At 29.3% G+C, this 13,939-nt stretch overlaps 1 protein-coding gene across 1 annotated transcript in view; it reads right to left on the bottom strand.

Annotated features, from left to right (window-relative positions):
- LOC123305229 (homeotic protein empty spiracles-like) overlaps nucleotides 1-13,561 on the bottom strand; it is a 102,700-nt gene extending 89,139 nt beyond the window's left edge. The window contains exon 1 of the mRNA XM_044886887.1: nucleotides 12,424-13,561. Coding sequence (XP_044742822.1) covers nucleotides 12,424-13,111 — 688 coding nt within the window. The 5' untranslated portion in view covers nucleotides 13,112-13,561. The remainder of the gene's footprint in view (nucleotides 1-12,423) is intronic.
- Nucleotides 13,562-13,939: the final 378 nt, after the last annotated feature.

The raw sequence follows: 13,939 nt of genomic DNA on the forward strand, positions 1-13,939 counted from the left end.
TTATAAATCGGTTTCACACATACTCACATACATACATATACTCGTTACTCGGTTTAATCCGGTACATTACGGTTCGTTTTTTTGTTTAACGTTCGTTTTATTTTCCACACTAAACGAATGAACGAACGAAGGACGAACGTGTACGATGATGATGATGATGTTTTGAAGCAGACTCTCTCTTAATTTAATATCCAAGTGTATATTACATTGTTTTTCAATATTATCATCTCATGCATGATTATATATATATTGTTCTCTTTTATTATGTTGTATATAATTGAATTGATGTAAGTAAGATAGCAGTACTTGTATTGATTTTTTTTTTGTATACCATGTATATATGAAATATACATAGTATATAAAGTTTAGTCCCAAGTTTGTAACGCTTAAAAATAATGATGTTCATAAAATCACCTAATTAGTCCATTTCCGGTTGTCCGTCCGTCTGTGGACACGATAACTCAAAAACGAAAAAAGATATCGAGCTGAAATTTTTACAGCGTACTCAGTGACGTAAAAAGTGAGGTAAAGTTCGTAAATGAGCATCATAGGTCAATTGGGTCTTGGGTCCGTAGGACCCATCTTGTAAACCGTTAGAGATAGAACAAAAGTTTGAATGTAAAAAATATTCCTTATCAAAAATTAAACAACTTTTGTTTGAATCATTTTTTCGTAAACATCATTGTTTACCCGTGTGGGGGCCAATTAGGCGGAAATTTTATAATATGTACTATATACTTGATTATCAGTTATGTATGTGTCACATGTTTGTATGTGTAATGTGATAAAGAAATCAACACTGACTATGCATGGTATTTCAACAATTAACTCAGTCAATTGTTTGTTTTCACTTGTTTTTTTTTTTTTTTTTTTGTTTTGTGTTCAATATGTGAGAAATCTTTGTTAAAATAATTAATGAATTATGTTTTTGTTCACTTTAAATATTATAAATAAGGATATCAACCAAATTGATTATTATTATGTTTTATTTTATAAAATTAACTGTGTTCTTTACACTTTAATTTTATGAATCTATAGTTTTATTATTATTTAAATATACTGAACAAAGAACATCTGTTCTCTCATTGTAAAGTTTTTTTATAGAATTTAATTTCTAATAACGTAATTCGTATAATTTAATCTTTGACATTATTTTAAAAAAAATGGAGGAAATTACTAAAACATTATAAACGATCATTTCTGAAAATCAGTACCAAAAGACGAAATAATCTGATATACCTATTCGCACCGTGTGTGAGCTTTATTGGAGGCGTTTCAATGGTAACGATACACTACTTTATTATTTATAGACAAATACAGATCAATGCTTATCTAAATGTCGTGTTACTACGGTTTGTTTTAATTTAGGTAATGTGATTTATATTATTTATTAACGATAATTCTAATTATTTTTCTCACAAGCAGTATGTTATGAATGTGTGTTACGGAAAATTCGAAACAATTGTTATAAAGCTAACAATTGTTATAATTGTTATAAGCAAATATAGTATAATATATTTTCCTACAAATAAAATATCATGGAATGAATATTACCTATCTTAGGTTTTCTATGAATTTTCATTAAGTTTACACAAAAATTAATATCGAAATAGTTCTTGACTAAGCCTGCTATAGTTGCACACCTTTCCTTTCCGTATACATTTTCCCTATCCATTTTTTTAGGCATGCTCTGTAAAACGTTTGTGTTGTTTAAAAAAGGCGAATCAATTGAATTGAATAATATAGTCACATCAGTTGGTTAACCTTACCAAGGACACTACAGCCCGGGATGAGCCTTTTATATTTGCATCCGGCAGCGCGATTTAACTAGTTTGTACTTCAGTAGTCCGATGTTAGCTGATGCTAGCTGATGTTAGCTGATGCTATTATTAGCTGATGCTATCATGTATCACTGGGTTAAAGCGTAATCAATTTCGTACGCAGTATGCATAAAGGTAACGGGTTCGTTTTCTACCGTCAAAACAAAAAATTTATTTTAATTAATGGTATGAAGGAGATGTATTTATTCAAAGTCTCAAAATATTTGAGGAGCTGATAAATATAATTATCAACGGAAAAGGTGGTAAAACACATATATGGTATTCGTTGTGAGCGTAGTCATGGTAGGGACAATAAAATCGATGCCAGCGCTTCCAGTGAACAATTTTGGCGTTAAAGGAGCCTGTTATTACTAATTTGCAGTTCTTTACATGTTAATGTTATAGAAATGTCAAATTAAAATTATTGTAAAACACGAATTAATTAAACTTAATGCATTAAAAATTGTGAAAATAAGAAATCAAATTGCACAAATATTATTTTTCAAATGTAAATTATCATAATTATTTATTTAAATTTGTGAGACAATAATATTTAATTTTCAATGTAAGTCTTAAATGCAATCCATACAATTATATATGCATCCATACAATTCTATAATTAAAGCAGTGTATCGTTCCCATGGAAACGAAACTCACGCACGGAGCGAATATCGCAATGGACTCTATGGTGTTTCTCTCGTAGACAGTCAATATAACCTTACCCCTAATATGGTCACTTCGAAAATTTGTACTTTTAAACTTTGTACACAGGTGATTTGGGTTATTGGCCTTTACATGATCCATTAACCAGTGAGTAATATGTATTTTCTCACTTGATTAAAATAGTTTTAGGTACAATATTTATATACATTCAGTCATTTTTTTTCTAGTTAATAAAAGTCAAATGTTGTACACCTATAATAAAATAAAATACAAATAATTTAAATGATTGTAAACTTAGATATGAATGATGAGAGATAGATTTAGATTGGTCTTAAGCGTATAACAAATATAATTAAAACATAAAAATATAATTTAGTTGCCAAATTACAAAAAAAACATAACATAACAAGAGAAGTTTTTTATTTTTAAGCATGAAATTATAGTTTTTTATAGTTATATTATATTTAGTTTTAGTTTTAGTGTTGTTGATAATGTCATTAAATTAAAAAAGACACTAATAAAAAGTCAAAAAAAAAAAAAACACACACCATCCTCACCACAATCACAAGAAACATTATTCTTGTCAAGAGACAAATATCTACCTTTTTACTTTACTATAGTTTGTGTGGAACTATTTTTTATTTTTGGATAGAATTGAATAAGGACATTTATTTATTTTATAGTATGAGGAGTATCTACCTTTTTATATACATCGTGTCTAGAGTTAAGTTGGCTAAACTTTTTTATTATAAGGTTTAACGAAAAAATTGTTTGTTTACGTTAAATTAAAACAACGTCTTTTATGACGTAATTTGTTTTTTTACTAAGAATCTAATGTTTTCTTGGAAAAATATAATAAAAATAAAAAAAGTAGGATTTGATCAAACCAATCAAATACTTTTTTAAAATGTTTTTTCAAAATGATAGAATCCAATTGAAATCAGTTCATATCCCTTCTTTAGTTTAATATTATTGAATGAAATATTCTAATATCAACTGATTATCATTGGCTGCTGGTTATCGAATCATAGTCAGTGAATGAACAAATTTATCAATTTTTGCCATACCTGTAGCGCCCAAACTAGGGCTCAAATGCAAAATTGGTAAATGACATTTTCCTTCGTCTTTATGAGCTTATTCTGTAGGCCAACGATCTGCAGTCAATAACAGAACACCCTGTATATAGTTAAGGTATGATTATTATTTTGATATGAATGTGTTAGGTACCTATGTATATATATAAGAAGATAACAATCTAACAAAAAAAATAAAAAATAATAATAATAAAAATATTTAACAAAACACCAAAACTTGAATTTAATCAAATAAAAAACATTAACAAACCATTTCAAGGAATTTATTTAACATCTGTATCTATCTAACCATGTAGTCTAGTCGACGAAGTTACAAATGGTGAAAAATAGAGATAATGCCTTAAAAATATGTAAGATAGCTCGGTTGGTTTGGGAATGATATCTAGAAAAATGTGCCGGGAGTGTTTTTTTAGTACATAAAAAATTGCAAAAGTTATAAACAATTAAGGATGAAAAAAAATTTCGCCAATATTTCATAAAATAATTATATTTTCTTAAAGAAGAGGCAATTTACAATAAAAAAATTTGGAAAACGGTTGACCCTGCAGGTCATCCCTGTAACTTCCCGCTAAGTATTGACTGATCAAAAATTTCATAGACGTTTGATAAAACACTATTTTTTAAATTTTCAAATCGCGATAACTTTAGAATGAATAAACCGATTTTCACGCGGTTGGGACATTCGACGCAGTTTTTGAAGCTTCATGAAGAATCTTTAAGTTTCAATTGATAGAACAAAAAATTTTGAGGTTATTCCGAAAAAACGCTTTTTTGGGTTTTCTTTCGTCAACGATAACTCACGAACGAATCAACCGATTTTGACCGGACTGGTGGTGATCGACGTGGTTTTTTGATGCTGAGAGTTGATTTTTTGATGTTTTTTTTGCAGTTTTTTTGAGATTTCTCGAAATCTATCGGTTCGAATCGGTCCAAATAGGCCTCAAAATCTAAGTTTGATCAAGGCCTTTCGAATGGCACCAACCGCGAATCGGACAAGCCGTTCAAAAGTTATGAGAGGTTTACATACATCCACTCACACACACACACACACACACACACACACACACACACACTCACACATACAGCCATACAGACCCTCGCGGAAGTAGTCAGGGAAGCTTCCTGACACCTTAAAACGTCGAGATCTGATGAAAACTCGATTTTGGCAAAACGGAGTGAAAACAATAACTTCCCTATTTTCTTAGCGGGAATTCGAGAAAGTTTTATTAATTAACAATGGTCTGACTTGTTGAAAAATTAACTTTAAGATAAATTTCCAACGGTACTCAATTCTTTAAAGTATTCAGAATACCTACACAATAATTTTTGCCAATTTTTAAATTAATATTTAATACTTAAAAAAAATTACTTAGTGTAAGATACTCGTTTTTGACGATATTACAACAATCTAAAAAATGACGCAAAAAAACCTATTTTCAGCATTAATGCTTTTTTTTCGTCCTTAATTGTTTATAACTTTTACAATTTTTGTGTGTGGTAAAAAACGCTTCCGTCACATTTTTTATATATATATATATATATAAACAAATGTGGACAGACACATTTAATATCGAAATTTTTATTTTAAATATAGTTGGAATGAATGAATATTTGCTATTATTTGCTAAATATGATTTTATTAAATCTTGTAAAATAGAATTACATTATACCTAACATAAAACATGTTCACCCGTCGGAAGAGGAAAACTCTATTCTCAAAGTGGTAGCTGGTAGATAGGTAGGTATGTTTTACTTTCCTTATAATAAAGCGAATAAATTATTTCATTTGTAAGAAATGCGAACATTTTTGGAAGTTGAACTTTGTAACGATTATCAAAAGTAAAACTCCTAAAATTCTGAAGTTACAATAAGACTTATAGTCTAGTCTATCTATTTTGTATAAAATATCAACTAGAAGCAATTATATTACATAAAAAAATTGAAAAAATAATTAATATAGTGTTTCAAAATGTTTCACAACTGATTTTCGACCGATATTCCGCATGTCATCGATCAATTAATCAAGCGCGCAATATCCGTACATATTCAGGCAACTATTAAAGAAAATTTTAAGCACAGACGCGTTTATAAAAAAGCACGCGTATATGAGCTATTGGAATTTAAAGAAACATGGCTTTTGGTCGATAAAAGCGGTTTTTACTCGAACTTTTCAATATTTTTCAAATTTGCAAAAACGATCTTCTTGGGCATATTAAGGACAAACTTTTCACTAAGGGTCGTTTAAAAATATATTTTTTTCAAAGAGATATGGGCGTTTCAAAAAAAATGCAATTTTTAACAATAAATTTTTTATTTTATAATTTTTTGACATCTAACTGGGCTAGATCGATTCGAAATTATAAAAGTTACGCATTTTTTGTTCGAAACTTTTTTTTATACAAAGCGTATTTTTTTAAAAAAACCTAAAAAAACTGTTTTCGAGCAACTTTGGCAGCCATTTTGAATGACATCCCGTAATTTAAAAGTGTAAAAAAATAGTGCATTGAATTCTACGGAAAATTTACGACTTTTAACATGTATTGGTTTGCTGTATCTTGACTATGGCTCGAAAAATTTAGATTGACCAGTCTATTAATCAAAACTCCAATTTTATCAGGCAAAACAAGACTCGATTGAATAATACCAAGCTTGAGAATATTTTGCAAGACCAACGCCAAGACTATAACTCATATCTGCTAGAACAAGACATATTTTTGCAAGATCAATAACAAGACCAAGACTAAAACTTATAATGCAAGACCAATTTCAAGATACAATAGTCAAGATTAAGTTTAAGACCAAGATAACTACGGTCTTGGTCTCGCTTATCTTTAAAAGTGATCAACTAAATTAATATATATGTATCTATTCGCACCGTGCGCGAGTTTCGTTTCCATGACAACGATACACTACTTTAATTATAGAATTGTATGGATGCATATATAATTGTATGGATTGCATTTAAGACTTACATTGAAAATTTAATATTATTATGTCACAAATTTAAATAAATAATTATGATAATTTACAGTTGAAAAATAATATTTGTGCAATTTGATTTCTTATTTACACAATTTTTAATGCATTAAGTTTAATTAATTCGTGTTTTTCAATAATTTTAATTTGACATTTACAATAACATTAACATGTAAAGAATGTCAAATTAGTAAGAACAGCCTCCTTTAACGCCAAAATTTTTCACTGGAAGCGCTGGCATCGATTTTATTGTCCTTACCATGGACTACGCACACAACGAATAGGTAGATACATATAGGTATCTATAATAAATGATCCAATAATTTTGGTATCCAAAAGGAATGCTTTGTAAATATCTACAAGTTAAGTTGCTTTTGTTCTTCGATTTAAATATTCACTTGTTAAACATTTAAGTAGGTAGTTAGTTGCCTAGTTAAACCTATATAGGTATAGGTATAATGGGTAAAGGAGTTGATTGATAAAACAAATTGTTTTACAAATTGTTTAAACTATAGGTAATCACCTATAACTAACTGACTCAAGATGTAGAACCCAAATACATAAATGGAAACAATACAATGTGTATTTTTTCACAACTATTTTTTATAATCAGGCCCGGATTTACCATGCAGACATTGTAGGCAGTCGCCTACAGCGGCAAGAATTGAGGGGCGGCAAATTTTAGCGAAAACTTCGAAAACTTGTTCAATTCGCGGGAATTGAATTTCCCGCCTGGTTTGTTGGCACGCGTACCAGCATCAAAAATGGAAAATGTCTGAATCGAGAAAAAAATCGATTTATAGAGTCATCTCGACACTGACTTAATATCGAATATTCGATAAGTTTCTATATAATCATGTTGATTTCTCCTATACGTGTTGTGAAATAAAACATAACCTCCTCTATGATTATTTACGAACATTGGCTGTCGAGAATTCATTGTGTTAATTCATTGTCAACAATACGTGTGTCAAAAATTTTCGATCATGTTTTAACATCAATTGAATTTTATGTAACATAATTTTTTTTTAATAAAATTATTTATTCAGATTTTTAACAAATACTTAATAAGTCAAAGATAATAATTTCCATATTACAGGTTTACAAAATTCATTGTGTTATAATTATAGCTTCGACTTGATTCCGGCGGTTAAGTCACAATAAATCTTTGAACATAACACGCAAATTCCATTATTATAACAAAACATTTACCTATTATTTATAAATAAATTAAAATTAAAAATTAATTATTCGCTCCGTGCGTGAGTTTCGTTTCCATGGTAACGATACACTACTTTAATTATAGAATTGTATGGATACATATATAATTGTATGGATTGCATTTAAGACTTACATTGAAAATTTAATATTATTGTCTCACAAATTTAAATAAATAATTATGATAATTTACATTTGAAAATAATATTTGTGCAATTTGATTTCTTATTTTCACAATTTTTAATGCATTAAGTTTAATTAATTCGTGTTTTACAATAATTTTAATTTGACATTTCTATAACATTAACATGTAAAGAACTGCAAATTAGTAATAACAGCCCCCTTTAACGTCAAAATTTTTCACTGGAAGCGCTGGCATCGATTTTATTGTCCCTGCCATGACTACGCACACAACAAATAGTCCATACGCGGGATAGGACGTTTCGTAGGAAGTAAAACCGGGATAAGTGAACGCAGTGTTTTTTGAAGATTTTAACAATTCAATTGTTTAAATCACTGTCACTCAGAAACTATCGATAGTAGCGACATAACTTTCGCAACAACAAAATTTCCATTTTTGGGTACTATGTTTTACTAATTATAGCACGTTATTATAATTTGTTTACTGTTTGGGAAGTAAAACTAAAAAAAGTGCAACAATTTCAAACGAACCCAAAACCCGACGATGTGTGACCTAGGAAACTAAAGTTTGTTTAATCGATTCAGCTTGCCATGAATTTTGAGAATATTTAGAAAATAATTTACAAAACCTATCAATTAATATTTTTTGGTCCAAGTTTATGATTTTCATTCAAAAAACTGAGTTGTGAGTTATTAGAATAAGTTAAATATAACAAGTGAAACCAAACAATTGACTGAGTTAATTGTTGAAATACCATGCATAATCAGTGTTGATTTCTTTATCACATTGCACAAACAAACATGTGACACATACATAACTGATAATCAAGTATAGTACATATTATAAAATTTCCGCCTAATTGGCGCCCTCGCGGGTAAACAGTGATGTTTATGAGAAAATGTTTCAAACAAAAGTTGTTTAATTTTTGATAAGGAACATTTTTTACTATTAAATTTTTGTTCTATCTCTAACGGTTTACAAGATGGGTCCTACGGACCCAAGACCCAATTGACCTATGCTGCTTATTTACGAACTTGACCTAACTTTTTACGTCCTGAGTGCGCTGTAAGAATTTCAGCTCGATATCTTTTCGTGTTTGAGTTATCGTGTCCACAGACGGACGGACGGACAACTGGAAATGGACTATAATTAGGTGATTTTATGAACACCTATGACAAAATTTTTTTCCTAGCATCATTATTTTTAAGCGTTACAAACTTAATAACTTAATATACTAAACTTAATATACTATGAAAAAAATAGACAGAACAAAAAAGCACAAAATGGTCTTACAAAAGAACATGCGTATAATTAATCATTCAAACCAGCAAAGACGTAGCAATTCTGAGTAACAAAGAAAGCGCTGTATTTATAATATACGAAGATACGATAGGAACATAGTTCCTACCGGGTGCCCGGCGACACCTCAGCCCGTCTCTTTCAATTTAAACAAATTTAACTAGATATGCTCGATACATCCATCACTGGATAATGTATTTTATAAAATAATTGTAATTTGATATCGATATGCATTTAAATTTATTTATAAAAAAAAAAAAAAATAATATTTTTTTCTTTTTCCTAAAAATATACCTAAATTTAAGTATTAAAAAAAAACAAACTATGGTCGTTTGGTCATAATAATAACATCTTAATAAAATTTAAAATTTATGAATAAATATTTATATTTAGTTTTTGACAGATTCATTAATTTATTCTTTAAATACCTACACTCGTTCGTTCTTTAGTTATTTATAACAAAAATGTATTTCAACATCAGAGTTTTTAATCAGACAAATTTATCCAAAAATGAATAAAAACATAAAAATAATAATTTTTATTAACCGACTTCAAACAAAAACGGAGGAGGTTATCAATTCGACTGTATTTTTTTTTTTTATGTTTGTTACCTCAGAACTTTTGACTGGGTGAACCGATTTTGATGATTTTTTATCTGTTTTTGTGCCAGTTCTGATTTTGGTCCAGTTCTGACAACGGCATCCATGAGAAAACCATAAAAGTCTTAAATTTGCATTAAGTATGCACGACAAGAGGACGAATAACTCAATATCACTTCGATGATTCTATTTTTAGTGACAAAATAGTTAGTATACTTCAGATTCACTAAAAATCACAAAATAAAAAAAACTTTTAACAAAAAGAAAACCGACTTCAAAAGGAAAACTTTTCCAAAATATATTAAAATGCACTAAAAAGTAAAAAAATAATGATAATATAATGTAGTTAAAATTATTGTTATTTTTGGAGTCGGTGTCAGCCAAGGAAATAACTCTGACAGAACAGTTTGCTACATTAGCTTGGCTGACACCAACTCCAAAAATAACAATAATATTAACTCCAGTATATTATCATTATTTTTTTACTTTTTAGTGCATTTTAATATATTTTGGAAAAGTTTTCCTTTTGAAGTCGGTTTTCTTTTTGTTCAAAGTTTTTTTTATTTAATTTTTTTTTTTTTAATTCAATCCAAATTTTATATACTTTTTTCTTTTTTTTTTTAAATATAATTCTGTTTGCATTGTCCTAAAAAATAAAATAACCCACCAAAATTTACTTTCAATAAAATTTTGAGTGTTTGCAGAATTTTGGTAGTAGAATTATAGTAAGCATATTTATTGTATTCGTTGTGTGCGTAGTCATGATAGGGACAATAAAGTCGATGCCAGCGCTTCCAGTGAAAAATTTTGGCGTTAAAGGGGGCTGTTATTACTAATTTGCAGTTCGTTACATGTGAATGTTATAGAAATGTCAAATTAAAATTATTGTAAAACACGAATTAATTAAACTTAATGCATTAAAAATTGTGAAAATAAGAAATCAAATTGAACAAATATTATTTTTCAAATGTAAATTATCATAATTATTTATTTAAATTTGTGAGACAATAATATTAAATTTTCAATGTAAGTCTTAAATGCAATCCATTCAATTATATATGCATCCATACAATTCTATAATTAAAGTAGTGTATCGTTACCATGGAAACGAAACTCACGCACGGAGCGAATAGGAAATGAAACATTTCAGGTGGAAATTTAATGGAGCAATATGATTTTTTTATAGGACCCAACTAAAAATGTTCCTAAGAATGTCTGGACCAAAATAATCTTGATTACAAAGTATACTTTTACCATGCGTGCGTGCTTATAGAAGATCCCTCAAGCTAATTTCGCTTAAAAAATTAATGGATTTTATAATTTGAACTATTCTAAGTATTTTTTGTCTCATAAAATGTTTTCCTATAACTCACCGTTTTTCAGATACAAGTGGTTTAAAAAACAAAAATTTCATTGATGAAAAATTTGATGAAAATTTGATAGTTTAGAAATTAACGATTATTGCCTGGTTTCGATCAAATATTTGATTTGAAACTTCTTGTATCTTATGTTTTGAACTATTTTAAATCAATTTTATCTTTTGACTTTTTTTCCCCACAAATCATCGTTTTTGAGATATCAAAATTAGAAGAAAAAAATTCACATTTTTAAGCTAAAATTTTGATAAAATATTTGAATTATAAACGATTGAAATTTTTATTATGATCTATTTTTAGCACTTTTCTCGCCGTTTTCGAGAGATATACAAGCTTTAAAAAAAGTGTCAAACGCTTAAATTAATGCTAATATCACAAAAACGCTAAAAATAGTTGGGCGACACAATTTGTTGAAAATTATCCAAAAAATAAGATACAATAAGTTAAATCGCACATTACCTAATCGTTAATTTCCACAATATCTAATTTTCATTTAGTTTTTTTTTTAATTACTTCTATCTCCAAGACGATAAGTTTTAAGAAATAATGCGACGAGGCAAAAAGTGCTTAGTATAATCCAAAATATAAAGAGTTTTCTCAAATTTCATGATTTTTAAGCAAAATTAGCTTGGGCGAACTTCAAACGACGCGCCCGCGCTCGCATGCTACGGGCAAACTTCTTAATCAATATCATTTTGATCTACACATTCTTCAGGAACATTTTGAGTTGGATTTGTTGGAATGCATTTTTTAAAAGAATTCCTAGCATACAATTCTCGATTTTAATGTGAAAAATCTGAAGAACATTGCTCTTGTGAGCGACTAAAATACACTTATTTACCTAATCAAGTGATGAAATTATCACTCATTTATTCAGCTAGATTCGTTAATCAAAAGTATTAGTTAGAAAATAATATAGTTAAGAAAATTGAGCTTATCACTCCTTTATTCAGCTTGATTCGTTAATCAAAAGTATTAGTTAGAAAATAATATAGTTAAGAAAATTGGATAAAAACCGATTTTTTCAAAATCGGAGCCGGTTGTGTTAAATAAAAAATGCAAATTAATCCAAAATAAAATATCGCTGTTGCATCAACCTGTAATTGCAATGTTGACGGATGTATATTAATTGACCGTCGGGTAGTCGCGGCATATTCTTAAATTATGCTCAAAATCGCTACTTATTACAGCAGATGATTTAGTGCCTAATATTTAATAAAAACAAAATTGACCTACCTCCAGGAAATCTATGTGGAAATATTCGACCATGCCGTGATAATAACCATGGATACAATGGATAACTATCTCTTGGTGGTGTATGATGTGCACCCAATGGACCACCAGGTTGTCCATGTGGTGGAAAACCATGTTGACTATTTGATAGCGCTGCCGCCAATGCAGCACTTTGGAAATGTGCAGCAATTGCAAAAGGGTGCGATGAACCATGATTATGCATCATTTCCGGTTGTAATTTTGGCATTAAACTGGGATCATATGTAGGATTTGGTCGTATCAATGAATGTGCTGGTATACCAGGCACCATTATTGGTGGTTTAGGTGATGGTGAACCATTCGATCGATTATGATGGGTTGCATTTGGTGATGTGGATGAGGTAAGTGATGTTGGAATTGAGGAATTTTGTAAGGGCGAATGTCTACCTGCACTATTGTTATTATTATTATTATTTGGTGAAAATCGTTCATGGTTTCGGTGGATATCACTTTGTTGTCTTGTATTTGGAACTAATGTATGATTTTCCGCACTACTATGATCACTATTTGGTGATATTGGAGCACTACTTTCAGAATAATTAACAGGTGATGGTTGGGGTGATGATGTTCCACCCACAATTGAGTCAATTGAAAATCCAATTTTTGGTTTTGATGGTACAGCCACAATTGGTGTGGGTGCGAGTGGCATCATGATTTAGTTCACTTTGACCCCACACAAAAAACACAAACAAAATATTTTCTTTGGTTTACAAAAAAAAACATAAAAAAAAAAACAAAATTAAATATCAAAAAAAATTAAGTCTCACTGTTTTATATCCATATTTTTCACTTGAATTATTAATTCACTTCAACACACAAAACATAACACACAGATTTTGAATTTTGATTGTGTTAATAATTGTTAATAAAATTGTCATTCCGTCGCGTCGTTTACTTTTCAGATCGATCAATTAATTTAATTTAATTAATTGTTAATAGATAATACACCACTTAAATCACTTAATTCAGGTATTAATCCATAATTGAGCACTAATTAGAGGGGGTGTTAATTAATGAGATGTACCGTTGCCAGAATGTCTATCCAAAAAAGGGTGGCCTCACAACAAATTAACAACTAATACAGTTTATATGAGTGTTACTAGTTTGCTATCTGGCACAATAATAAGTATAATAAACTGGTAATACTACTTCAGCCACTTAACACCACACACACACACACACATGCTAGTGTTGGTGGGGGGAGTCACATACACACACATAAATAAAATAGGGCGGCTCTCTTTGCATTAATGTATGTGTAACATAAAATGTTTGAAAAGAGGGATATGCATATTGTAATTGGTTGAAATGTATAATTACATTGTTGTCATGACGACTTAACGTCACTTGATGATTGGTTGTAACTTGGATATTTTAAATAAGTGCAACGCCTTACACCCCTCACTACCGATATATATATAGCACAGGCCATATAGGTATATATGTTTTGTGTGTGTGTATATTATAAATTTTATTAAAG

Source organism: Chrysoperla carnea, chromosome 1, assembly GCF_905475395.1.
Source record: "Chrysoperla carnea chromosome 1, inChrCarn1.1, whole genome shotgun sequence".
NCBI lineage: Eukaryota > Metazoa > Arthropoda > Insecta > Neuroptera > Chrysopidae > Chrysoperla > Chrysoperla carnea.